This window comes from Passer domesticus, chromosome 25, assembly GCF_036417665.1.
Source record: "Passer domesticus isolate bPasDom1 chromosome 25, bPasDom1.hap1, whole genome shotgun sequence".
Lineage (NCBI taxonomy): Eukaryota > Metazoa > Chordata > Aves > Passeriformes > Passeridae > Passer > Passer domesticus.
This window is the reverse complement of record NC_087498.1, coordinates 1,929,438-1,956,356: the sequence shown is the minus strand read 5'-3', so window position 1 is coordinate 1,956,356 and position 26,919 is coordinate 1,929,438. Positions and strand designations below refer to the sequence as shown.

General features: G+C 56.6%; 1 protein-coding gene across 2 annotated transcripts; it reads right to left on the bottom strand.

Moving 5' to 3' along the window:
- Window positions 1-1,807: 1,807 nt before the first annotated feature.
- SLC6A17 (solute carrier family 6 member 17) lies at window positions 1,808-25,589 on the bottom strand. Of its 2 annotated transcripts, none has more exons than XM_064398812.1 (12): window positions 25,135-25,589; window positions 17,884-18,282; window positions 12,948-13,105; window positions 12,401-12,527; window positions 11,578-11,759; window positions 9,907-10,017; window positions 8,685-8,926; window positions 8,214-8,406; window positions 7,681-7,873; window positions 7,209-7,368; window positions 6,537-6,699; window positions 1,808-6,126 (listed from the first exon to the last, which is right to left on the bottom strand). In XM_064398812.1, the coding sequence occupies exons 2-12, from the start codon at window positions 18,167-18,169 to the stop codon at window positions 5,758-5,760; spliced, it is 2,184 nt and encodes a 727-aa protein (XP_064254882.1). In that variant the 5' UTR covers window positions 18,170-18,282; window positions 25,135-25,589; the 3' UTR covers window positions 1,808-5,757. The 2 variants fall into 2 exon arrangements, with proteins under 2 accessions (XP_064254882.1, XP_064254883.1); XM_064398813.1 differs by having other exon boundaries at window positions 17,884-18,279.
- Window positions 25,590-26,919: the final 1,330 nt, after the last annotated feature.

Genomic DNA, 26,919 nt, shown 5'->3' with positions numbered 1-26,919 from the left:
ACGGGCGCCGGAGCCTGGCGGGGTCTGGGGAGGATCTGGCTCCATCCTCGGCATCGCTGACGCAATTTCGCTCCGTGAAAGCAGCCTGGGGGCTGGGCTGGAGCGAGGACAGCGGTGGGCATGGTCCGGCTTTGGAGTGAGCGAGAGCGGCTCGTGCGGGGGGCTGTGCCTCGGTTTCCCTGTCTGGAAGCGTCAGGATGTCCTTTCCTCCCCGAGGTGCCCAGGGAATCACAGCAGACGCCGCTGTAGCAGCTCCACCTCGTGTCCGAACACACCTCGTGCCCGGAGCCTGGTCCAGAGCTGGAACACCCAAAACCCACCCCCACATCCACAGCAACGTCCTTCACCTCCCAGCAGGCTCTGAAACCTCCCTCCCTCGCTGTCACAGGAAGTTCAATATTTATGGGGTTTTAAAACAGAATGTATTTGGCTTAAATCCCACATTTGGGCCCATTTCTGTGTCATTTTTCCAGCCCCCAGGGGCCAGAATCGCCCTCTCCAGTTTGTTTCTTTCACCTGTTTTCGGGAAGCCCCTGGCACTGGGATTTTCTGGCCCCTCTCAGCCCCTGGGAGCACAGGATGGGCTGAGTTTGGCAGGTTCAGCACAGCAGTGACACCAAACTGTGTCCCACGGGGCACTTGGCATTGCCCTGAGCTGGGATCTCCATCCCTGCTCCCCCAGACTGGGCTGTGCTGGGGCCAGAGCTGCCCCACGTGTCCCACTGTCCTGCTCATCACTCCTGGGGATGTTTCCCCCAGAGCTGGGTCCTGGATGTCCTCTGGGACACGGAGAGCCCTGTGCCACCTCCTGTCCCCTCCCTGGGCAGTGCTGCTCCTCCAGCCATGTCAGACACTTACCCCAGTCACAGAATTCACAGAATTCACAGAATCACCAGGTTGAAGAGACCTTCAAGGTCACCGAGTCCATCCCAGCCCCAACACCTCAACTGAGCCCTGGCCCCCAGTGCCACATCCAGGCTTTGTTAAACACACCAGGGATGGTGACTGCACCACCTCCCCATTCCAGACCTTTATCACCCTTTGAGTGAAAAACTTTTTCCTGATATCCAACCTAAATTTCCCTTGGTGCAGCTTGAGGCTGTGTGCTCTGGTTCTGTCAGTGCTGCACCAACAATTCCAGATGGTGCTGAGATCTTCCCTGCCTCCCCACAGCTGCCCCTGCGTGGGGACAGGTTCAGCTCATGGCTGTGGCAGTGTCCCCATGTGTGGTGGCATCCCCAGGGCAGGGATCTCCTCTGGATCCATCTCTCCTGATCTCTTCCCTCCTTCCTCCTGCTCCCTGAAGCAGCCCTGGAGAAGCCAAGCAAGCCAGCAGAAATGGGAGGGAAGGGGAGAGGCAGCTCTGCTCCCCAGCTAGCCTGAGCTAATTCCCAGCAGCTGGAGTCATCTGGGATTGCTGGAAAGCCCAGCTCCTTCTCCAGACTCCGGCAGTCAGGATAAGCCAGCAGCACTGCTAGCAGGGCACTGTGCAGAGGAGCAGACCAGTCCCAGCGCCCTGGAAAACCACGGGGTACTGGTTAAACTGGGCCAGGAGGGAAAAGAACCTCCACAGGCTCCTGAGGCACCCACAGACAGCTCGCTCTCAGCAAGGCCCAGGCAGAGGCTGGTGCTGGGTGGAGGAAGGGATGAGGGGAGACAGGACAACAGTGGGACAGACAGGGAAGGACAGACCTCGACACCCGTGGGCTCTTTGCTTTCTGTCTCCGCCACCCTAAAACTCAGAGAGACCCCAGAGCCCACCCAAGAAAGGAAACAGAGGCACAGAAGAGACTCGGTGAGGAGAGACTTGGTAAGAAGAGACTTTTAATCAGACTGATACAGCTCTTAGAGGGTTTCTCCCGGTGCCCGAGGAGCCCGGGCGGCGCAGCCCGGCCCCGCCCGGCACGCGTGGGAACGACTGCGGCCACCGGGGACACGGGACACGCCACTACCGGGTCTGTGCTTTACCTGTACAGGAGGGTTTCGCCAGTGTTGTGCTTGTCCCAGGGGAAGCAGCCGCATCCTGCGTGTTCCCGTGCTGTGCCGTGTCCCTCCCGACCACCAAGGCCAGCCGGCCCCGCTCCTGCCAGCGAGACCCGGCTCGGGAGGGGTGGGGGCCGTGAGAAGGCAGTGGGAGCTGCTTCTGGGGGGTGCTGGGGCTGAACGTGACCTGTCGGGGTCTGGGCAGGAGCTGAGAGGTGAGGAAGGGGCTGTTCTGGAGGGGTTGAGGGGAAGGAGCCGTGGGACACCCTGGGGACCCAGCTCCAGTCATGCCCTTGCCAAGGCCGGTGCTGGGGAGCAGAGCACCCCAACTCCAGCCCTGCAGGCAGGACCTGACAGGGTGTGCCCCTCCAGCCACCTCCTGTGTGCCCTCTGCAGACCCGCTGAACACCCTCCCCCAGAGGGGGAGCAGGTTTGGACCCTCCTGACCCACCCAGCAGCAGGGACACCCCTCTGCTCTGAGCAGCAGGATCTGGGCTGGGAACACGTCCAGGAGCTGATGTGGGGGGACAGGGATATGGGCAGCGGTTCCCCCCTCTTTGTCCCACTGCCTGGAGGAAAACTGAAAAGTGCCTGTGCTCACAACTAGCAGCTATTCCCTGTGCCTCTGTGCAGAAAAAGAGGAAAAGAAGTGATTTCTAGGGCTGAAAGCCACTGGGGGTCGGCCCGATCCGCAGCCTGGCACCCCGAGAAGGCATGTGGAGGGAGAACCTGCCCCGGCGAGCGGGAGAAACCCCCACAGCCCCACACAGGCTCCAAAAGTGAGCGAGTAGAGCCAGAAGTGAATGCTAAAGGCAGCCACGCACACGGACACGCGCACCCCACGCACGGCATCTACGGACGAACACGCGCACGCTGCCACGGCGACAACACGGAGCTCCTAACACCTAACACACACACACACAGCCCCCAAACCCCGTGTGTAACACCGAGCAAATGCCACGACAAAACACGAGTATTTCCACGGATAAAATAAAGGTGTCGTCCCTCCTCCTCCTCGCTGCTGGACCCCCAGGGCAGCTGGGCACCCTGGGGCTGGGGGGAGAAGGGGGTGTACACCCACCAGACACAAGAAATAAAAAGGTAAAAATATGCCCTGCTATAGAATGAGAATTGATCTGTACAGCACTGGGAATGAAAATAGGTCATGGGCCACTTTGGAATACGATTTGTCATTTAACAGCATTTACAGTGACATTTACAGAATAAATATACAATAGAAATAGAGAATCTCTAGGTTATTATTCCATCTCCTCTCTCTGTATATATTTTTTATATATATATAATATAGCTTCTTTGTTACCTTCTTATTGACTTTGCCTCTTATTGATGCTGCAAGAAGAGAGGAAAGCGAGCTCCTCGCCGGCTGGTTTGGGAGCAGGGTGGGAGAGAGGGAGGGCTGGATCCTTCCCCCCGGGGTCCAAGGAGCATCATGCCGTGGGAGCACATGGGACTAAGCGTTCTGGCTGTGGGAGGTGTCCTGCTCCATTAACTCCATGGGAGCTACGGTGGGAACCCAGCCCCGGGCTCGGGGGCGTTGGGGAGGTGATGCTGGGCAAGGGTTTGACTCATCCTCTGTCCTGCTGGTCAGTGAGGATGGACCCATACGAAATGGGAGGGAAAATGTTGCCTAACGATGGGGAAATGCCACTGGATTTGGGGTTCTCTCTTCCAGAGATGATGCCATGGGGACATTTCTGTGTCCCTCTGGCATTGGGAAGAGGAAGGAGAAAAAGATGGGAGGGGATGAGGAAGAGAGAACTTCTAGAGGAGCGTGGCTGACTCACAGATCTTGGAACCATCACTGAGCTGCTTTGGTTCATTCTACTCCTCCATCTACCCCCAGAAAAACAGTTAACGAAGGGCTTGAGGTAATTGTCCTGGAAGAGTCTCCAGGTCACCAGCCAAGTCCATGGGGCAGACTGTGAATGAAGGATCACACCCACAAGAGATGTCACTGTGGGAATCTGCTGGCCCCAGGGATGTCAGGGGCGTGGTGAATGGACCAGCTGCTTCCTGCCTTCACCTCCAGCCAAAAGGAGAACCAAGATGAAAGAAAAGCAGTTGACAGAAAAGCAGAGGAGAGAAGGGCTCATGAACCAGCACCCACAAACGTGGCCTTCAGAGTGGCCTCAAGGATCTTCCTGCACAACCTAAGCCAAGCAGGACCCAGGTGAGGCACTCCCTCAGCCTTGGGAGGCAACAGAGGGAGAGAGTGTGCTGCTTCCGTGTCCCCAAGGAAAGGGGGGACGATGCCAGGCTGTCCCGACACCCTTGGCAGAAGTGCTTGGTTACATGTAGGATTCAGGGAAATGACCCTCAGTCCCAGTGGGACTCAGAGCTAGAAGATCCCACACTTTCCAAAGAGCCTGGGGAGAAACAACATGAGGTCACATCAGTCAGATCCCCCCAAAAACATGGATGGGCACGATAGAGGCCCCTGGACTCTCACAAGGGCTCCCCAGCCTGGATCAAGAGCTAGTGGGGAGCTGGCACTGGCTCCCAGGAGCCGCTGCCCCTCGGATGCCTGTGGTCCCCAGGAGCTGGTCACCCCCATCCAAAGCTGCTGAGCTCCTGTGGGGTGTGGCAGAAGGCAATGCCAAACCCCTGGCTCGGCGGGGACACGAGGAGAAATGAGGAGGCACATCCAGAGAGAACCACTGCCCAGCTCACCTCGGCAGGGGGGCAAGGGAGGGAAGTCAGGGGTGGTTTCCTGAGAGCTAAACCAGGAGTGTGGGAGGACTGGATGTCCCACAGCTCCTCTGCTTGTCCCTCTGGGACATCTAAAGAGAGAGGAGCGAGAGGAGATGATCACCATGCCAGGGATTTTGGTTCAGCAGAGCATCCCCCACGTCAGGAGTAATTCCAGGCGAGCGCTCCTGACCCCCATCACACCAACCCCACCCAGACCCCACACAGCCTCACACCCCAAACCACTGTCACTTCAGGGGTCCTCCAGCCACTCAGCACCATCACCACCAACCCATGGAGCCTCCCAGCTACTCCATCCCACGGCTGTGACATCTCCGTGCCTCCAAAGAACTCCCAGCCACCGTCCCTGTGCTGGTGGCAACAAAGATTCCAGGGATTCGCCCTGCCCTGTCTCACACACCCCAACATCACAGCCAGCCCCGTGCTGCTCCCTGCCAACCCTGGTCAGAATCTGGGGGGTTATTTGGGTGTGTCCACAGCTATAAAAACCTACAGGAGATACAACAACAACAACGATGGTGACAACAAGAGCACCTTTTTGTGCTATGAACATCGATGATTAATTGTGCTCGTTGGAATAAGGCCATGACTCCTCCCGGCTAAAGGACAACAGACGGAGAGGGAAGAGCTCTGGGTGACAGGAGGAAGTGTGATTGGCTTCCCACCTGCTGCCAGGTCCTTGTTCCAACCATCAGCTGCTTAGAAAAGAGAGAGATTCTTTGCTTCGGATTTGAGCTGCATGAGAACAGCTCTTGGAAAGGTATTGCAGCGTCTCTTACTCCTCTTTGCTTCCCCAGAGGTGAGTCCAGGGGTCCTGCCTTTCCACCGAGGGTTGTCAGAGGAGTCCTGCCCCTCCTGCAACCCCTTCCTCCCGACGTCATCTTAGAAATGGCTGCTTTGCTTACGATTTTAAGAGGGGTTTCTTCTTCATCTTAGTAATTAATTCTTCTCCGCCCTTAGTAATTAATTTTCCTGTTGCCTGGACAGCCAGGATCCACTCCCCAGTGCCCTGCTCTCCCGGTGGGGGTGGTGGGCAGGCAGCCCTCACAGTTCAGACTCGGGGGTGCTGGCCAGCAGGTAGCCGCTCCCGTACCGTCCGTTGGGAGCGCTGCTCATTTCCATGGGGGAGCTGCTCCCGGGGCCCAGGTAGGAGCGGTGCGTGGGCATGGGGGACGGCGTCTCGCTGGGCACTTTGCTCAGGATGAAGCGGGTCTCATCGTTGTCTTCCAAGTTGGAGATGTCCTTCATCATGCGGCCCTTCTTGTAGGTGACGGAGAGGGCGTTGGAGCCGTCCGACACCAGGTTGAACTGCCGGAGGATGAAGACCAGAGGCAGAGGGAGGGATGCCAGGATGATCAGGCAGATGAGGATGGCCATGGCCCACGTTGGGTAGAACAGGAACTTTTCAGCAGCCTGGAAGAGACAGATATTAACGTCTCGAGGCTGCTGCAGCAGTGATGCCCATCAGGTACAACATCTCTGAAACACCAGACAGCTCCTGCTGCCTCCTGCCAGACCCAGGGACAGCACATGAAGGCGGGCTCAGGTCGAGGGAAAGGATCCTCACACAGAATGCTGGGCACAGCATGGAGCTGTAGGAGCCAACCAAAATCAGCACAAGCTTCAGCCCACGGGCAGAGCTGGCTGGAGATATCTGGGCAGCGTGAACAAACTGCCCCCAGAGGGTGAGCAGGGTGGGAATGTCACCCAGCAGGAGAGGAAGGAGGAATGAGCAGAGCTGGGAGGAGCAGAGTGGTCTGGAGCTCTGAGCTGGCCCTGCTGTGCTGGGACATGGGTGGGGAAGGGGAGGGAGCTGTGCTCACCTCCTCTCTGATCCACGCGCTGTATCCCGGGGGGCTGACTCCCAGCTGGATGATGCTGGCAGTCATGAGCACGGCCATGCAGATGGGGGACACGTACTTCCAGGCATAGTAGTAGAACTGGTAGGGCCGGAAACCCAGCATTTCCGTCAGCTCCTGCATGAACCTGCCGAGGAAAGACATGGAATCATGATATCTCCCACCTCTGAGTGAGAAACAACCTCCCATGAACCTGCTGATGCTCAAGGTAGAGCCTGAAGAAGAGCCCAGGTGACCATCTCAGCGTCCCTCAAGCCTGAAGAACTTGTGGAAAACTTCTCAGGAAAAGACCATCTGAGCGTTATCCAGAGCTGCCTTTTGCTCTGGACAACTTCTGAAGAAGGAGACCTGTTGGGGAACAGCCTCCCCTTCCAGAAGGAGCTGGAAACCTCAGAAAAAAGGGTCATCACAAGTAACACAGCATCACAACCAAAAGGAGATACCCACAAGAAGGACCCACTCCTGGGGCTGTGTTACACCAGGGCAGGGCAGGGCAGGGCAGGAGGATCAAAGTGAAACAAATCCCTGCCTCCATAACTGCCCTTGGAGCATTTTCTCCTGGAGAAAAAACCCATATGGAAAAGAGGTGGAAAGAGTTACACCACAGTTATTCATTTTGCTGTAGAAATTCCTTACTTCTTGGTGCCGTAAATCCAGGCCACAGCGATGTTCTCCAGGATGACCACGACGGTGAGTGGCAGCGTGGCTGAGTAATCATCAAACATGGTGACGAAGTAGTTTCCAGAGCGCTGCACAAAGATCAGCCCCACCACGAAGGCAAAGATGCAGCAACCAACTGCGGGGAGCAAATGGGACTGGTCAGCAGAGCCTCCAGAGGGACACCAAGACCTCCAGAAGGTTCATTCCCTGTATGGGCATGGCCAGCAGAAGCTCCTGAGGAACACCAGGACCTCCAGAAGGCCCATTCCCTGTATGGGCATGGCCAGCAGAAGGTCCTGAGGGACACAAAGACCTCCAGAAGGTTCATTCCCTGCCTGGGCATGGCTCAGTTCACCTCCCACCACGTCCACACTTTCCTGGAGTGACTCTCAAGGCAATGGGGACCTCCCACCCCTTCCCAAGGAGGTTGCAGGAGAAGAGACCTCACCTGTGAACACTTCCTTCCGCACCTTGAAGGTGTCGATGATGGGCGTGGTGATGCCTGACATGGTCCCGATCATGCTCCCCAGGCCCAGGTTGATCAGCATCAAGAAGAACATGACGGACCAGAAGGGCGAGGCTGGGAAGTGGGTCATGGCTTCTGTGAAGGCAATGAAGGCCAGGCCGGTCCCTTGCACCGACTGTTGAGGTGGGGAGAGGACCAAAAGATGGGAAGAAACTTGTCAGGGACACAGACTTCGAGCCCCTCTCAGGTTTCCCTCACCACACCCTCTTCAAGGAAAGAAAACCCCAGTCTGGTACTGGAGATGAACTGGTGATGACCCTGCTCAACCTGTACTGGACAGAGCTTCTCCCACCCCAGGAGGACCCCTGTGTGCTGGTAAAACCATAGAGACTCGGATTCTCCATCCCTGGAGGTCTCTAAAAGTTGTTTTTCCAGATCCATGTGCCCAGGATTGACACAGGGAGAAGAAATGGGGCGGGTGACCTGCTGGTCCTACCAGGAGTGCCACCAAGTACCTTGTTGAGTTCATCCTCCAACAGGCAGGCATCCAGGCCCAGCTCTTTGAAGTGCCCCTCCTTCACCGTCATGATCACCCTGTACATCTCGTGGTAGTCCTTGGCAGTGAGGTGGGAGAAGTTCACGTGGGGTGGGATGAGGTCGTGGCTCAGCACGTTGGTGTTCAGGTAGCCCAAGATCTTCTCAGCGTTCCTAAGGGAGAGCAGAACCTCTCAGGTGATCCAGGGCACCTGAGACACACTGGATTCACACCCAACTGCAGATTAACAGCTCGTCTTGGGGTTGGATTTTAGCTTGGAGGAGCTGAATGTCCAACTCCCTCAGCTGCAGAGGTACATCCCTGGAAATCCAGGTCCTGACCAGCAGGAACTTGGGCCCACCAAACCCCAGGATCATCCAGCTCCAGACCCACCACAACTGGCAGCAGCAAAGACCTGCCCACCCCAAACAGAGAAAAAAGCAAATCTTACTCCACCACGCATTTCTCGTTCATGATGTTGGCCTTGAAGCCCAGCACAGCAAACACAACCAGGGTGGCCAGCACAGACGTGAAGAAGTTGATGAAGGAGACAAGGGTGGCATCGAAGTGGCAGTTGTTGTCCTGCTTGTTGTAGCTGGAGAAGGCAATGACCCCCCCAAAACCCAGGCCCAAGGCAAAAAAAACCTGTGTGGCTGCTTCGCGCCACACCTGGGGGTCCAGCATCTTGTCCAGCTTGGAGGGAAGACAGAAGAAGAAGTTAGGTGGCCTGATGGCCCCACAGCCCATCCCAGAGCTACGTTAAAAGAGCTGAGCTGGTTTTGGGGCAGCTGTGGGCTGCTTTGGTGGGGCAGAGGAAGGAAATGATCTCTAAAGCCCCATCCAACCCAAACCATTCCATGATTCCATGATCTGCCGTGCTCAGGTCTGGCTTTACCCAGCACTCACAGGTCCTTCTCCTCATTCAAACAGAGGGGGAAACTGAGGCATGGAGAGGTCAGGACAAGGTTTGACCTGACCACGTCTCTGTCTGCTCCACCTGCCCTGAAGGCCTAACTGGGGGTTCCATCTCTCTCTGTGCAGCTCCCCACTCTGTGTCCCCCCAGCCCAGGGCACCACCACATGCCCAGGGATGGGTCTCCATCCTCCCCTGGCCATCTCCTGCTTCCAGAGCACCTGGAGCACTGAAATCAAACATCCTAGCCGGGGGGTGTTTTAGGCACACTCCCCCCTCTCCCGGGAGCCAGAGCTGCAGCCTGGAGACCTCCCAGCATCATTCATCAAGAGACCATAATTAATGTCTTCTAACAGCCTCGCCGGCTGAGCTGATTCATCTACATCTCTGCTTAATTAATGAATTAGCTGCTTAATTAATAAGTGCATACCACCAGCAGAGGTTTTTCTGCCAGCCAGCACCTCTCCATTAAATCTTTGTATTTACATATTCCCTTGGGCACCTCTGTGCCCCCCACGCTGGCATCTGGGTAGCTGAGGATGGTGAGCTTGTGAGGCTCATGGCTGTCCTGGACACACCCTGAATTTTGGGAGCCACTTCACATCCTGATGATCTATCAGGATCCCCAAGTTTGGGGCTGGCAGTTTGATTTTTGGGGTGGGGAGCAAAATAAGGGGAATAATAAGAGAATAAGGGAAAATAGGACATGAGCAGCCTGGAGGGGAGCCTGCTTGGAGTCTGCTGGGCTTGGAACTCTCACCTTGGGTGTGAACATGTGCATGATCCCATCCACTGCCCCACGCAGCAGCAGCCCCCGCACCAAGAAGCAAACAAGCACCAGGTATGGGAAGAGGGAGCTGAAGTACATCACCTGGAGCGAGAGGGATGAACACAGCACAGCCTCAGTTCCTGCCCCCTGCGCCCAGCCACCCCCCACCCAACCTATGGACACCCCACAGCGGGGAGAAGGAGCATTTCCCTCCCCAGAATGGGGCTGGATCCCCAGGGATGAACTGTGGGACCCTCAGGGCAGCATGGTGCAGGTGGCTGGGCAGTGCCCAGGCAGAAAGGGACCTGGGGACACTGATGGACAGCAGCTGGACATGAGCCAGCAGTGTGCCCAGGTGGCCAGGAAGGCCAATGGCTCCTGGCCTGGGTCAGGAATAGTCTGGCCAGCAGGAGCAGGGCAGTGATTCTCCCTCTGTGCTCAGCACTGGTGAGGGCACACCTCGAGTGCTGTGTCCAGCTCTGGGCCCTCAGTTTGGGAAAGATGCTGAGGTGCTGGGCTGTGCCAGAGAAAGGTAACAAGGCTGGGGAAGGGTCTGGAACACAAGTGCTGTGAGAAGGGGCTGAGGGAGCTCAGCCTGGAGAAGAGGGGGCTCAGGGGTGACCTCATCACTCTCTACAGCTCCCTGACAGGAGGGCACTGCCAGGGGGGTCGGGCTCTGCTCCCAGGACAGGACAAGAGGGAACAGCCTTAGGCTGCACCAAGGGAGCTTCAGGCTGGACATTAGGAAGAAGATCTTCACAGGAGGAGACTGGGCATCGCAAGGGGCTGCCCAGGGAGCTGGTGGAGTCACCATCCCAGGAGGTGTTTAATAAAAGGCTGGATGTGGCTCTCAGTGCCATGGCCTGGCTGACAGGGTGGTGTGGCGTCACAGGTTGGACTTGATGACCTCAAAGGTCTTTTCCAACCTAACTGACTCTGTGAACTGACTCTGTGAACTGACTCTGGAGCTCAGGCAGACTCTCTGTGCTGGTGTGGCCGAGGCCTGGCTGCACGTGCCAGTTGAACTAAACCTCTTCCCTACACCCTCTTTTGATCTTACTCTGGATCTCTCCAGAGGTGACCCCAGCTGTGGAGTGGGTGTGACCATCCCAGGGGACACAGCATTCCACTGGTACCTGTCACCATCATATTTTCTGGAAAAATCCCTTGCCCAGGATTTCTCTCCTGGGAAGCTGAGAAGCCTCAGAGAAAAAGGAAAACAATAATTATCTAATTTGCTTCTCCTGTGTTTTGCTGCTTTGGAATGTGTTTGGAGATTGTTTACCCACAGGTGATTGTTTCATTGGCTTCTGCTGTGAATTGTTTTGATTTATTGGCCAATTGGGGCCAAGCTGTGTCAGACTCTGAGGAGAGAGTCACAAGTTTTCCTTTAGTATCTTTTAGCTTTCTGTCTGTATCCTTTCTCTATTCTTTAGTATAGTTTAGTATAGTTTTAGTATATCATTCTTTAATATAATATAGATCATAAAATAATAAATTAGCCTTCTATGAACATGGAGTCAGATTCATCATTTCCTCGTTTTCGTTGGGGGTCCCCTGTGAATACAAGAGGTACCCCAGAGCAGGGCAGGATAGTGTGTCCAGCAGGCTCCTGCCTCCAGGACAGAGCCCAGCCAGGCTCAGGGGGCCACCAACACCCACCTTCCCTGAGGACTGGATGCCTTTGATCATGGCCAAGCCAACAAGGCTCCAGGCCACCAGCAGACACAGGGTCATCTTCCAGTTGAGCCCCCCGCTCTCAGAGATGGAGTTGGAGATGTCCAGGGTCTCCCGGTACCAGAAGTAGGTGGTGGCTGAGCTCCTCTCGCATTCGGTCTCCACAACTGCAGGAGAGAGGCAGGAGAGCATGAGGGGGAGAGTCATCCACTGTCTCCTGAGCTGATCAAATGTCAAAGACCCGCTGGAGCCAGCCAGGACAGGGAGACACCTCTGGAAACTGAGGGGCAGAAATTAATGGGGCTCATTCTTAGCAGGGAAAAGAGGAGACAGGACATAAAACTACTGCCAGGTGAAAATGAGATGTTAAATACAGGGAGAGACGTTTTCATTTGCTATAAAACCTCTCAGAGAGTCCCAAGCTGATGCTCAGATATTTTAAAACACCATTAGCTCCATCCGTGTCGCAGGCAGGCAGTGGAGCAGCCCCTGCCTGACTCTCGCTGACTCCCTCCATGGTCCTGGCTCAGATTCTGGCCTCAAGCACTGAGGCAGTCTGGAAATCCCATCAGTGGGAACTCTGGATCCCCAAACTGGCATCAAATCCCATCAGTGGGGAGAAAGAGCACCGGAGACACTCATCCAACCCAAAGGGAAGCTCTTCACATGGTCGGGGCAGCTGGGCCAGAGAGAAACCTCCACCTGCTGTGGCCCCACCTTCTGCTGGGGTGATGATGTGTCCCACAGGGCCCCACAGCCCCCCTTCCCTGGGAGCTGCTCCCTCCCAGCCCAGCCCCCCGTGCCTCACCGGCCACCGAGCCGTTCTTCACGATGGGGCACTCGCTCCAGGGCAGGGGGTACTGGAAGGACTTGAAGAAGTAAAAGATGCTCCAGCCAATGATGACGTTGTAATAGAGACCAACAAAAAAACAGACCTGGGGGGAGGAAGGAGGAGGACATCAAACCACAGGGCAGTGAAACGGCCCCAGGGCACCACCGGGGCTGCAGGGATCAGGGGGTGGGCGCACCCCAAACCAGCCCTCTAGCCATGGGTGGAGCTGGAACAACAACTCTTGACCTCCTGAACCTCCCCATGGGGCTCCTTGGGGTTTGCCTCACCCTGCAGACCCCGGGATGGGGCTGGAGGGTCCCGGGCAGGACTGTAGGGTCCCTGGGATGAGGCTGGAGGATCCCAGGGCAGGGCTGGAGGGTCCCAGGCAGGGCTGGAGTGTCCCCAGGATGGGACTGGAGGGTCCTGGGTGGGGCTGGAGGATCCCAGGGCAGGGCTGGAGGGTCCCTGGAATGAGGCTGGAGGGTCCCCAGGATGGGGCTGGAGGGTCCCCAGGCACGCTCACCAGGCAGCTGGCGTAGCCGATGCCTCCCAGGCGGGGACAGATGTAATTCCAGACGCCGATGCTGCCCCGGCGGATGCGCTGCCCCACTGCCAGCTCCAGGAAGAACAGGGGCAGGCCGATGATGATGAGCAGGACCAGGTAAGGAACCAGGTAGGCGCCTGGAAGGGAGAGAAAGGTCATTCTAGGGTGGACAATCAGGGCAGAGCTGGGGCAGGCTCTGCCTGGTCAATCAGTTCATTTGCAAACAGCCTCAAGTTGTACCGGGGGGGTTTAGATTGGATGTTGGGACCAATTTCTTCATGGGAAGGATGGTCAGGCACTGGCACAGGCTGCCCAGGGCAGCAGGGGAATCCTCATCCCTGCAAGGGTTTAAAACGTGTGGGTGTGCCAGCTGGGGACAGGGACTAGTGGTGGCCTTGTGCTGGGTTGATGTTTGGACTCGGTGATCTCAGAGAGCTTTTCCAACCTAAATGTTCCATGATTTTGTGATCCAGGAATGCAGATCAGAGCTTGGCCAGAGAAGAAGCTGTGGAGAGGAGCAAATGTGTGTGGAAGCAAAGGCCGCGGCATTCCCTGCCAGTGTGGATCATGTGGGATTGACCCCAAGGCCTCCAAGGCCTCCCTGAATCCACACAGACAAATCTCCACGTGTCCTGGATTGCAAGGCAATGTGTATTCTATTTGCCATCTCTCAGAGCTGGGGCAGTTCTCTGCTGTTCATGGGGAAGTTTTATTCATCTCTCCCACAGCCAATCCTCCCTCCAGGAGATCTCTGCTGTTCATGGCCGCTGAGTGTCCCTGCAGGGCTGATCAAATTCCAGCATCCCATGGGGAGATGCTCTGCCCAGGGCAGGAGCCAAGCATTCCTACCTGGATACAATCTGAGATCTTGGGACACCAGCACAGCTTCTGCACTGGATTCCCAGAGGAGCAGCAGCTGCCTCTTCCACTGGATCTTCAGAGGAAGACTGCACCCTTCTGCAGGATCCCTGCTCCAGCAGAACCACCCCTGACACTGCAGGAGGGCTGAGCCACAATTCCAATGGGACTGCTGCCAGCACCCTGACCCACAGGGTGTCAGGCTGTGCTCTGACTCTGTCAGTGTTGTTTTGCTTCACTGTATTGTTTATTTTATCTTTTTATTTTCTTCCCTAGTAAAGAACTGTTATTCCTGCTCCCATATTTTTGCCTGAGAGCCCCTTAACTTAAAATTTATAGCAATTCAGAGGGAGGGGGTTTACATTTTCCATTTCAGGGGAGGCTCCTGCCTTCCTCAGCAGACATCTGGCTTTCCAAACCCAGAATAGAAGTGCAGATGACCACCTCCATAAGCTGACCCCTGGGGACACGGCCACATTCCTGAGCCATCCTGTTCCCCCAGACACTGCCCAGCCCCAGTCCCAGCACATCCTCCTGGCCATCCCACATTCCCAGCAGCAGCAGCACCATGCCATGTGCCACCCTGCACGGCCAAGGAGTGGAAACAACTCGGGTTAACAACTCGGTTAATGCCTGTCTGACTGGGGCTGGAGGGGAGCTGGTGCTTCCCGAAGCAGAGCCGGTGACCGTGAGGGATGCGTGACTCACACTGCAGCGCCCGGCTGAGGAACAGCTCCAGCTCCTGCCAGGAGCTGAGGAATGGGCTCAGGAGAACGTGCCTGGCTCCTGCAGGGCAGCACACGGTCCAAAGACAACCGAAATTCCTGCCTGGATTGACACCCCTGTGACAGCCGGGCCCAGGCAGGACCTGGGGCAGGGGGAGCTGCTCTGAGCAGGGACTCTGCAAAGCAGATCAGCCCCAGCATGGGGGGAATGTTGTGCTAAAAATGGGGGTGGGGAGAGGAACTGAGGTACAGCAGCCCAGGGTGAGTGGGAGGGTAAAAGTAGAGGCAGAGAGCAGAGCTGGAGCTCAGAGAAATTCAGAAAGGACCACGAGCATCCCATCTCTGCAGCACTCTCCTGGCTATCTCAGCCTACAGACAGCTGGACATGAGACAGATTCAGATGCAAATTTGTCCAGTATTGGAGATTTTCTTGCTGGGATGCCTGGAAAGGGGAGCAGCAGCTCACGGCTGTGCAGCACCAGGGCAGAGCTGCCAGCCCTGCTGGCTCCCGGCACTCCGAGTCCTGGGAATTTGGCTCCAGCCCATCCTGCCTCCAGCACGCAGCCGTTCTCCCCCGCAGACACCTGCTGGGGGAGCAGGAGAGAAAGCAGCCGCCGCCATCGCATCCTGGAGCTGCTCAGAGCCCAGGAAAGGTCTGTCCATCCCTCCCAAACTGCTGCTGGCAGCAGCCTCACGGCCTGGTGGGAGCCCCAGCCAAGAGGGTTGGACACGGCAGGAGGAAAAGGTGGAGAATCTGTGCCTGCCCCATGGGACAGACAGATTATGCCACTTGGGCAAAAGAAAAACCCAGCAAAGCCCAGCAATCTGCTGGTCAAGCCAGTTCCCAGCTCCATGCCTCAGTTTCCCCATCCATGGAATACTGGTAACGGCTGGGGCGGCTTGTAAAGCTTTTATTTGAAGTCCTGCTGCAGAAAGATGTTCTATCACAGTAAGAAGCTCCTAAAAGCAGCTGCTTGTCCCAGTCCCTGCCTGGCTTGGTGCTCCTGGATCCCAGCACAGGGTGGGTCAAACCCATTGCTCATCTCCTCTGCTGCAGCAGTGTCAGGGCTGTGCTGCCTCAGTCCCCATCCCCATAACACATCCCATCTGATCTTGCATCCAAAACCACTCATTTAATGTTCCCCACATACAGACAGCATTTGTCTGCATGGAATTGAGGAATACACCTCCCGGATTTGAGGAATACAGCAGGAGGAATCCCAGCCTGGGAACACCAGTGGCACCTCCCATCACCCAGCACTGCTCAGCTGAGGCCAAAGACCCCCAAATACCCAGGACAGCAGAGAGCTCAGCCTAAGCTGAGGATTTTTCATTGAGTGCACTAATTATTGTTAATTAAGGATTGCTGTGGCATGGGGAAACTGAAGCACAGCTGGGCTAATCCTCGTAGAGAAGAAGGATGCTAGTTCTCCAATCTCTGGCTCTAAATCTGTTTTAAAAATCGCATTTAATGGGGAAATCTGGTTCTAAATCTCATTTGGTGGGGAAAACTTTCTTGGCAATCAGAGGCCCGCTGTGGGCTGTAATGAAGACAGCAGGGCTGTACAGACCTCCCCCAGCCCCGAATTTGGGGTGAAGAGCTGTGCTGTGCCAAAACCGAGCTGAGCTGGAACTGAAACAGGGCACTGGGAGGTGCTGGGATGCAGGAGCTGGGCTGTATGAACCTCTCCCAGCCCTGAATTTGGGGTGAAGAGCTGTGCTGTGCCAAAACCGAGCCAAGCTGGAGCTGAAACAGGGTGCTGGGAGGTGCTGGGATGCAGGATCCAGGCACAGCCAGCCCCATCCCGGATGGGAGGGAAGGGAATGGGGCTGAGCAGCCACGGGAGGGGAGTGCTGACTGCACAGGGCACAGTGACTCATCCTGAAGGTGACACCAGAGATGTTTGAGTTATTGAGGGTGCCGCAGGTTCGGCAGCTGCGGGGCTGGGGCCACACAAAGGATGGAACACTGGGAGCACGGAGCTCAGGGGATGGGGGTGCTGTCCTGGCTCCCTCCAAGGGGCTGGGAAGGGACTGGGTTTGGATTAATGGTGAGGAGCCCACCCTCTCATCAGTGTCATGAAGGGTGGTGGGGCTCAGCACAGCTGGGAGGGACCTGACCCTCTGGGCTGCCCAAGGAGGAGGCATGGAGTGGGATGAGAGAGTGGCTGGCTGCAAGGAGGATTTGGGAATGGGATGGAACCACAAAATGTGGCTTCAAGGACCCAGGGAAATGGAGGAGCTCTCTCTTCCCTTTTTTAGCCCTAATTTCCAAACTAGGCACTAGGGTTAGGGGTCAGAGAACCACAGAGTCCACAGCTCTAGAGATAGGATTAGGGTTAGAGTTGGAGTGCTGGGGCTGGGAAAAGCACACCAAAGGGAGCACAGCACTGTGCCAACACTTCCAATGTACCCATCAATGCTAATCTGGGTCATTTGTGACACTGGGGACCTCAGCCACAGCCCCAAGCTGCCACTAGGGCTGGGGTGAGGGATCAGAGAACCACAAAGCCCACAGCTCTAGGGATAGTGGGGCTGCTGTTACTTGCAACTAAATATTCCCAACAGGAGTCAGGGGGAGCAGCCAGAAATCCTGGCTCCCAGCCTGGGATTCACTGTGACTTTGGAGAGGGCAGGTGGACCATCTTTAGGAAGAGGCCATCCTGGAGATCTCCACATCTCAGCACAACTTCTGGCAGCCCCTTCCCCCTTCAGAGCCCGAACAACACACTTTAGAGCCCAAATTGTGGCATTCACGTGCCCTTTGAGCAGAGAGAGATTTAGCTTTGTCAGGATTCTCCTGAGAGGAGCTATGAGAGAAGCAGAGAAAAGAATGATCAAGACAATTCTTATCTCATTTGCTGCTCCTGTGTTTGTGCCCATATGGAACATTCTGGAGATTGTTTACCCGAGGTGATTGCTTGATTGGATTCTGGTGATGGTGTTTTGGATTCCTTGACCACCTGGATCCACGTGTGCTTGTCAGGACTCTTGGGCAGAGAGTCAGTGGTTTTTAGTTTGTTAGTTAGTGATAGTTCTTGTTAGTATGATACAGTGTAATATAGTATATACAGTATATATACTATATATATATAGTATATAATGTAATATAGTGTAATATAGTAAAGTAATTAATTAGCCTTCTGAGATCATGGAGTTCTGCACAGCATTCTTCCTGCCTGCAGGCATCATAGCACCAATACCAAATAACCCATTTTAGAGCCCAAATCACCCCGTTCTCTCCCGGGATCCACACCCCAACACTCAGTGAGGCAGGACTGGGTCACACCCCCTTCTCCAAGGGCTGATCCCATCCCTGCCCCGTCCCTCACCTCCTCCATTCTTCTGGCAGAGGTAGGGGAAGCGCCAGACGTTGCCCAGCCCCACGGAGTAGCCGATCTGCGCCAGGATGTACTGCAGCTTGCTGTTCCACGCCGGCCGGTTCTCCGCGTCCAGCTCCTCGTCCCCCTCCTTCTGCTTGTCCCAGGCCTCCCCCGTCACGTTGAGGACGCTGCGTTTGTAGTCCACGGGCTCCTGGTGGGCCAGCAGGTCGGCCACCGACTCGGTGACATGCTCGCTGCTGTGCTCCCGCTGCGTCACCTTGCTGTTCTTGGGCATCGGGGCGGCGCCGGGGCGCGGTGGGCGAGGCAAGAGGGTGAACGTCCCGCAGGGGACAGCGCAGAGTGGCAGCTACAGCTCGGGCCTCACCTCCTCTTCATCAGCAGGACCTGCTGGGGAAGGGGTCAGCCAGGGTCAGCTGGGTTTGTGTTATCCCCAGTGACCTGGTGGGACAGGCAGCACCGGGAGAGAAGGGTGTCCATCCCCCGTGTCCTGGGACCTGAACCTGAACCTGCAGGGTCTCCTGCCCAGGAATGGTGGACCAGGAGCCACGTTCTGGTTGAGAATTAGAGAGTGCCAGGGTGGTTTGGGTGGGAAGGGACCTTAAAGCTCATCCAACCCCACCCCTGCCACGGGCAGGGACACCTTCCATAGGCCAGGGGCATCTTCCATGGACCAGGCTGCTCCAAGCCCCATCCAACCTGACCTTGGACACTTCCAGGGATCCGGGGCAGCCACAGCTGCTCTCATTCTTGGAGAAGAGCCTCCTGTGTCCCAGAGACAGGAGTTTCCCTGGCCTCCAGGGGACAGTGGCAGTGATGACAGGTCACATCGCTGTGACACCTCTGCTCCCCTCTAACCCCTCCAGCCCAGCAGCTGAACCTCACAGGGCCTGACACCAAATCCAGGGTCTGCCCTTCCTGTCCTGCTCCTTCCCCTCCTGACCATCAGCACAGCCCAGGCTTGCTACACGACAGCTTGGAAGCACTCAGGGGACAGTGACAAACGGCCAGGCTATCTCTGCATCCCAGGAAGTTATTAGGAGTGACTTAAAACCTTGGAGCCTGATGCTAAATCTCCCCAGGCAGCTTTACAACAGATAACAGCTGCAAAACCAGCAGCAGCCAAGGCAAAGCCATCAACCCTGGCACCTTCACTTCCCCAGCCCTCAGCGTGGGTCAGGAGGAGCAATCCTGGACAGAAGCACCTCAGGAGGTGCTCAGACCCCAGCCCACCCCTGCAGATTTCCCCCTGCCTCAGAAATCTTGGGGACATTGTGGAAATCTGCTCCACTGGGCTGGGGATGCCCAGACTGGGAAAGCACCACGTCCTTCCTCTCCATACTGGGAGCACTGGGCTCAGATGGACAATGCCCACCCTAGACTGACCATGGTCCAACACCAGCTGGGGGGAAAACACAGAACTCTCATAATGAATCCCTCAGCTTGGAAAAGTGACCCTCCTGCAGGGCTGCACTTCCTGCTTCCCTGCCCTCTCCATCTCTGCTCCCGGGGGACACCGGGCTGGTGGCTGGGCATGGCAGAGCTGTGCTCAGAGGCTGACCCACCCCAGCTGGGCAGCAGCTCCTCCCACCTGGGGGCTGTTCCAGAGCCATTCCCAGCTCTTCTTTCCTCTTGGACGTTTTTGATCCAGCTCAGCCCACAATCCCATCCCTCTTCAGGGCAGTGGGTTCAGCCCAGGCAGCAAAGCTCATCCCAGCCCAGAGCAAAGCACCGGGAGCAGGAAACCTCCCCCTCAGCCACCCTCACCTTGGTGTTTTCTCACCCCTGACGGAAGTTCCCCCTTTGCCAGGCCCTGTTCCTATATGAAAAAAAATCTATTTTCAACTGTCGGCTGCATCTGTTGCCAGGCAACCATCTCGGCTGCACATCTTTCCTGGATCCGGCTCCTCCGGAGAAGCCGCTCGAGTTATTTTTTCAAGCCTAGGCCAGCGATGTTTAATTTCCTAACGAGGGCTCATTCACGCCAATCGTGGCAATTACCGGCACGTGTAATTACTGCCCGGGGCCGAAGCATCCTCAGCCGGGCTGGGGAAAGGCACAGAGCACGGCAGGGCCCCACCGAGCCAGGAAAGGGCAGGATTTCCATCAGGGTGGGCTCGGGCTCGCTGTGGATTCGTGCAGACCTGGCTGAATCACCCACGGGCTGTTTGCTGCTCCCTGTGTGCTCAGCAGCTCCTTCAGAGCGCCAGGAGGACTCGGGCTTGGGGCTAAAGTATCTCTTAGGATTCTCTAAAGAATCTCTTAGGATTCTTTAAAGTATCTCTTTAGGATCGCTAAAGTATCTCTTAGGATTAGGGAGAGCCAGGGAGATCCAGGATGTACTGGCCAAGCCCCCAGAGTGCAGAGGCCCATGGTGAGGGCACCAAACAGCTTTTCTGGGACACCCCAAGCCCTTGGAGGTGCCCAGCTCCAGGGCAGGTGGTGCTGAGCCAGGCCAGCACCGTGGGGTCAGCACAGGCCCCACAGCATCCCGCTGGCTCTCAGCCTGTTCCTCTCCTGGGTTTAGGTCCCCCCGAGTTGTTCTGAGGAGTTGGGATGCACCAGGACACGGATCCTGGAGGAGCAGGGTCCTTCCTGCACCTACAGAGCCCCAGAGGCTCTCAGAGCCTTGGAGGACACAGCAACATTCCCAAAGGATGTGGGGGATCAGCAGGGCTGCTCTAAGGGCATGGGGATGGGCTCTCCAAACATGGCAGGAGGGTGAAGGACAGGTACAAATCTTCCTGCCCGTGCCCAAGCTAAGCTAGAGGGGAAAACCACAGCAGAGATCCAGACCTTGACCCTGGGATGGCTCTTGTCCCGTGGCTGGTTTGGGGATCTCCTGCTGTCTTTCCATGGCTCAGCCCCAGCCTGGGCATGGTGCTGCTGCCTGGCAGAGATCCAGGCTGAAGGAGAGAGGATCATTCCCGATTCCATGAGCACACCCAGCCTCCACCATCCCCATCCCTGCTGGGAATGGGAGATGAGCCCAGCCAGAGCCTGCACGAAGCCACCAGCCCACACAGCACAGGAACACGGGCAGGGAAAGCGAGGTCAGCGGGGCTCTTCCTTTTCCTTTCCCCAGCCTTTTGCATCAGCCCCAAACGAAAAAGCACAGTCCAAACCCATCTGAGAAAGGTACTTCTGCGCATTGCTTTGGTAGAAAAGGGAATTTAATCAAAAAATCATCTGCCAAAAATAACAACCACCCTGTGAGAAAGACAAGGCAGATCAGCTGACAAGCAGGAGCTTTCCGGGCTGGAGCGAGATAGAAAACCCTTGTCACCGACAGATGGAGATTCAGCTTGTTTACTTAGTCCCATGACCTTAATTTTCTTAAATGTGCATTTTTTCTCTCTCTTTAGAAGACAGATTAGGGTCTTTCAGAGCCCATGGCTTGCAAGAACCTCACTCGTGCTGCCAGACCAGGGCTGCCTTTGCACCCACAGCTTTGCCAGGTAAAACCAGCACTGGTGCCGCCCACCTGGAGAGGGAACATGGCTTTTCCCACAGCAGGACCCTGGGAAGGACCAGTTTGTGCTGTGGTCGGTGCTGGTGTCCCTGAACAGGCATTACAAGGGGAGGGAATAACTCACCTCGTCCTGCTCCATGTGTCCTTGAGCAGGATTCCCACTTCCCTGGTCCCAGTGGAAACCTTCACACTGATCTCCTCAGACAGCAGCCACATTCCCTGAGCCCTGTGCCCAGGGCTCCTGCTGCACTAAGTGACAGTCCCCATCCATGCCCAGGTGGCACAGGGTAACCCCAAGCACCCCATCCCTTTGGACTGGCATGGAAACCAGCACAGCAGCAGATCCAAGGCACGTGGGACAGGTTTGTCACGGGACAAACTGGATTTAACCACCAGGGAAAGGGCAGAGATGGAGAAGCTCCTGCCTTGTCACACCCAGGGGTTTAATCCCTGCTCAGAGGCTCCCATTATCCCAAAAGCAGCCATGGGAAATGTTATTTGGGATGAGTGAAGACCCCCCAGCCCTGCCAGCAGCATTGCCAAGGGCCAGGGGAGGAGGGAGGCCCCAAGCCACGTGTCCCAGCTCTGCCCATCCTTGCTTTCTCATGAAGGCAGCTGGGGAGCAATAAACAGGCTGGAAATGTGTCAGCAAAGCTTTCAGCTGGGCCTGGGAGAGCAGGGGAAGGCAGGGAGGAGATGGGGATTTACAGCAGAACCCAAGGAGAGCAGCCACCGGCAGCAAACGTGCTCTGGGTCCAAATGATGGGGCACAGTGGAATTTCTCCTCTCCTGTGTCCAAATTCTACATTTATCCCTTCTTTGGGTTCAGAAAGGAGAAACTGAGGCAGGAAAAGCCACAAGATGAGATTGGGTGAATTCAAAATTAGCATTTCAACCCCTGGGGACTCTGCTGGTCCCTCCCTGCCCCACCATTACCATTTCTCCCCCTTCAGCTTCCACAGAAATCCCCCACAGCTCCTAAAGGAGAAGAAAAGGATGTTCCTGGTGAAGCATCCAGCTCAGCAGGCCTGGAAAGGTCCAGCTCACCCCACCAAGGTCACAGAGCAGGGAAAGGAGGGAGGAGTGGGGACAGAGGGATTTCGGGAGGTGGAAATCTACTCTCAGCTTGGGGCTGGGAGATCTGAGCATCAGTTTGCAGCTCCTCGTCCTCCCTGACACACACAGAGCCAGGGAAACACTGCACCCAGGGCAAGGCTGCTCGGTGAGGTGGGGACACTGGACCAGGCAGGAGAAGGGACAGATCCAAGGTCACCGGGAAGCAGAGGGGGAGGGAAGGACACGGATCCCTCCCGTCCTCCCTCTGTGCTGCACAGCCAAGAGCCAAGGCAAGGAGACCTGGATGCACATCCCACTTTGGTCCAAGTCATGAGGAAACCAGCCCAGGCCCCTTCCTGCTGCTCCCTGAGCTCAGGAGAGCCTCTGTGGTGGGATGGGGATGGTCCTGGCAGAGTTGGTCCTTTGGGAAGTGTCCCACTCTTCCAAGCCACAGGAAACCAAGGGCAGCACCCTCCAAACTTCTCCTCAAAGCCCCAAGAAGAGATTTTTGCCCAAGGCAGAGTTTTTGCAGCTCTGCCCACCCCTGCCCTGCTCAGAGGACCTTCCCACAGCTTCCAGCACACAAACCTGCCTTTTCCACCAGCCCAGGCTGGTCCAAGCACCTCCATCTTAAACCTGCTCCATGCTGGGGTTTGCTCCTCCCTGCTCGGCCTCCGGCTCCACAGGGGAAGGGTTTTACCATCTGGGCTCATTAGGGCTGCTCCCATTATCCCCTCGTTAAAATGAACCCTGCTAATTAGCACCCAGCTCCCACTCCATGCGGAAAGGACGCGGGGTGACTCTCCCCTCCTCACACCCGCCCCTGGGGAGGCACAAACTGCACATGGGGTCGGTGTCAGAAGGTGACAGAGCACGGGACACCTGCGAGAAGCATCCCAGCTGGGGCTGAGGGCAGCCCGGCATTGCCCCCGGGGGGCTGGAGCCGCCCCGGGTCCTTCCCGTCCCGCTTTAGCATCGTGACACAGGAGAGCTGATGAATCAGAGCTGCCCCCGCTTCTGCCTCACACCCACGGCAGTGGCTGTGAGCGCCCAGATGTTATAAATAACCCCAGATCCTCGGGAGGGAAGCAGGCTGGGGCTGCACCAGCCCAGCTTGGCCTGTCCCACCTCAGGGGGACACGGCTGGGACCTTACAGGGACTCTTGTCCCCAGGAGGTGCCAAGAAGCCTCCGGAAGGGTTTTAGCGATGGGTCACGAGACGGGCACGGGAGGAGCAGCCCGGGCACTCGGGTTTGTCACGAAGCTGAGCCCGTGGCTTCAGGGGCTCAGGGCTCCTTTCATGTCTCCTTCGGTAGCATGAAAACACACACAGCTGCAATAACGTGACACCAGAGCAAAGGCAACCATCATATGATGCCTTCAGGGCTCCGTTTGATTCACCAGATGATGGTTTTGCTCTTAGACCTCAGCGATCCACTGTAACTCACCCACTCCAGCCAAAGGTTACTGAACGAGCCCCAAACCAGCCAAGATTTATCCTGAAAAGCAACGAACTGGAAGCACCCAAAGCCTGCCGTGAGTGCTGCTTTTCCTGTTGTAATTCATGAAGCTGCTGCTACGTTTGTAAACAAACAAACCCAAACCCAGCCCGGGATGGGGTAAAAGCAGGGCTGCTCCTCCCAAGGCAATGATTTCACCTGGACGTGGGCAGGTCAGCCTCTGATTTGGGGTGAATCTGATCCTCGTGACTCCAGCTGTGGTGTAACTCCACATTCCTGCTCTCTGCAAGGCTGAAGTAGCAGTGGAGTCACTCCAGATTTCAACTGAACCTTTTATCCCTGCTGGTTTCAGCAGAGCCATCTCCAGTCCCTCCCAGTGGACAGCTCAGACCCACATTTTATTTCCCTTGGAGCAGTCACAGCTCCAGCCAGGTTCCTTGACCTAGTCCTGACACCTCTGGAGAAATATTCACAAGGAACTCTCCACCCTGCCGAGAATAGCTCAGCTGCCGCGGTGCTCCAGGTTTTTTCCTACCAAGACCAGAAATAGTTACATCAGCTCCTGATGGATTCCAACCTCAGGTGCTTCAGACACAAGGCGTGATCCAGGCAGCAGGATTTCACCTTCTGGGTCCTCTACAGAGAGCTGGGAGCAGATTTCTCAGGTGGTTTGAGCCCCACATTCCCAGAGTGACGGAAATTTGGACCTGGCCAAGAGGCCAGCCCAAAAAACACATCTTTGGGTGTATCCAGCGTGCACAGAGGGGGCCAAGGGCTCCCCACACCCAATCCTGGGAATTACACAAATCCAGGACCCCCAGCCCCATTTTCTACCTCAAACCCAACCATCCACACTTAAGAAGCAGCATAAAAATAAAAGAAGGGACAAAACCCCCCCACTACTCCAGGGACCAGGACTGAAATATTCATTGCAGCCCAACGCTTTCTCCTCTCCCAATGTTATTGTCAAGGTCAACCTGGAGGCTGCATCCCCACCCATCCTCGAACGGGATGAGCCCCCCAGCAGCAGGAGCCGGGCAGGAACCCAGAGCCACCCCCGGCGGCGACCCCCCAGCCCCTGGAGTGCCTCAAGCCGTCTGCTGCCTCCAAATGTCCCCCCAGCCCTGGATAACACCGCCCTGAGGGCCACGCCTGATGCCTCCAGGCTGGGCTGTCCCCTCCATGAACCTCAGCCCGGCCCTGAGCATCTTCCCCCCAAAAGACCCCGCTGGGGGATGGGGGGAGCATCCTCACCTCGGCGCTGCTGCGGCTCCCCGGGAGGGCGAAACCGACCCGATTCCAGGAGAAACTGGTCCGGTCCCGGAGGAAACGGCGCAGAAATCTCCGGGTTCCCGGCAGAAATCACCAGCGGCGAGCGCGGGCGGCGGCGGGGCCGCTCCGAGGCTGCGGGGAGCGGGGCGAGCGGGAGCAGCAGCGGCCGGGAGAGGCGAGCGGCGCTCGGGAAGGGCTCGGCGGCGATGCTGCGAGGTGCCGGTGGCTCCGCTCCGCTGCCGGTGCCCCCCCGCCCCGCCGCCGCCCCGTGGATGCGCGCTGGGCTCGCCCGGCCCCGCTCGCCTTCGCCGGAGGGAGGACACTCCGCGCGGCTCCCGGGAAATCGAGGAGGAAAAGGGATAGCAAATTAAAAAAAAAAAAAGGAATTTAAAAAAAAATCAACGCGAAGGGACACGCAGCCCCTGACGCAGGCTTGAGTCACCAGGGCTGCGCATCAAAGCTGGGGTGCCGGGCCACCCCCCCTGCTCCGAGGGAGGCTCTCGCAGTCAAAAAAAAGTAGCATGGAGTCCTGACACAAAGGGGTGGGTCTGGTTTTGCTGTGGGGAAAATAAAAGCCCTTTGAAATGCCCCTAAAGCAGCCCCGGGAGGGCCCTGCTGGCTGCTGCTTCCCCTGGGGGAGGGAGGGTTTGGGGGGTTTGGGCACCCCTTTGCCCTGATTTATTATCACGGACTTGTAGGATGGTTTGCATTGCAAGGGGCTTTGATGATCACCTCGTCCCACCCCTGCCATGGCAGGGACAGTTCCACAATCCCAGGTGCTCCCAGCCCCATCCAGCCTGGCCTTGGGCACTGCCAGGGATGGGGCAGCCACAGCTGCTCTGGGCACCCTGTGCCAGAGCCTGCCCACTCTCACAGGGAAGGATTTTTTTCTAATATCTAATCTAAACCCACTATATTTTGTTATTTGAAATAAGTATTTAATATCTCTTTTATTAGTTGATGTTTCAGAGGATTTTCTTTGGCTGGGACCACACAGGAGGGAGGCAGGAGGAGTGGCCAGGCCCCAAATTCTGCTCCCCAAATTCACTCAGGTGTGAATCCTTAAGCTGCCCCTTCAGTGTGAGGATGCTCAGAGCTGGTGCTGAGCCCTGGGACACTCGGGCAGCCCAGAGCCAGCACTGGGCTCAGGGGACACCTCATCCCTGGCCACACCAGTTCCCCCTGCCAGGGGAGCCTGGGAGCAGCACTGACCTGAGTGGGCTGAGCTGGGCTGTCAGCCAGCTCTGAGATATGGGAGATATTTACATTTATTATAGAATGGTTTGGGTGGGAAGGGACCTTCAAGCCCTTCTCATTCCACCCCACCATGGGGGACAGCTTCACTGTCCCAGGCTGCTCCGAGCCCTGGCCTTGGACACTCCCAGGGATCCAGGGGCAGCCACAGCTGCTCTGGGCACCCTGTGCCAGGGCCTGCCCACCCTCACAGGACAGGATTTTTTTTCTAATATCTAACCAAAATTCCCCTTCTTTCAGTGCAAACCCATTCCAAATTTCTGAGGAATAATCCCCCTCTGGCTCCCCTGTAGGCCCCCTCAGCTCCTGGAAGGCTGCCCTGAGGTCTCCAGCTTTAACCCACCTTTAATGCAGACAATAAAATTCTCCAGGTGGAAGGACACCACTTCCCTTTCCTTCCCAGCAGGACATGGGATACAGCAGCACATTCATCTGGAAAAGGCAGAAATGCCTTGCACAAACATCTCTTGAGGGTGAGCAAACCCCAAATCCAGCTTTTTAGGCCAAATTTCC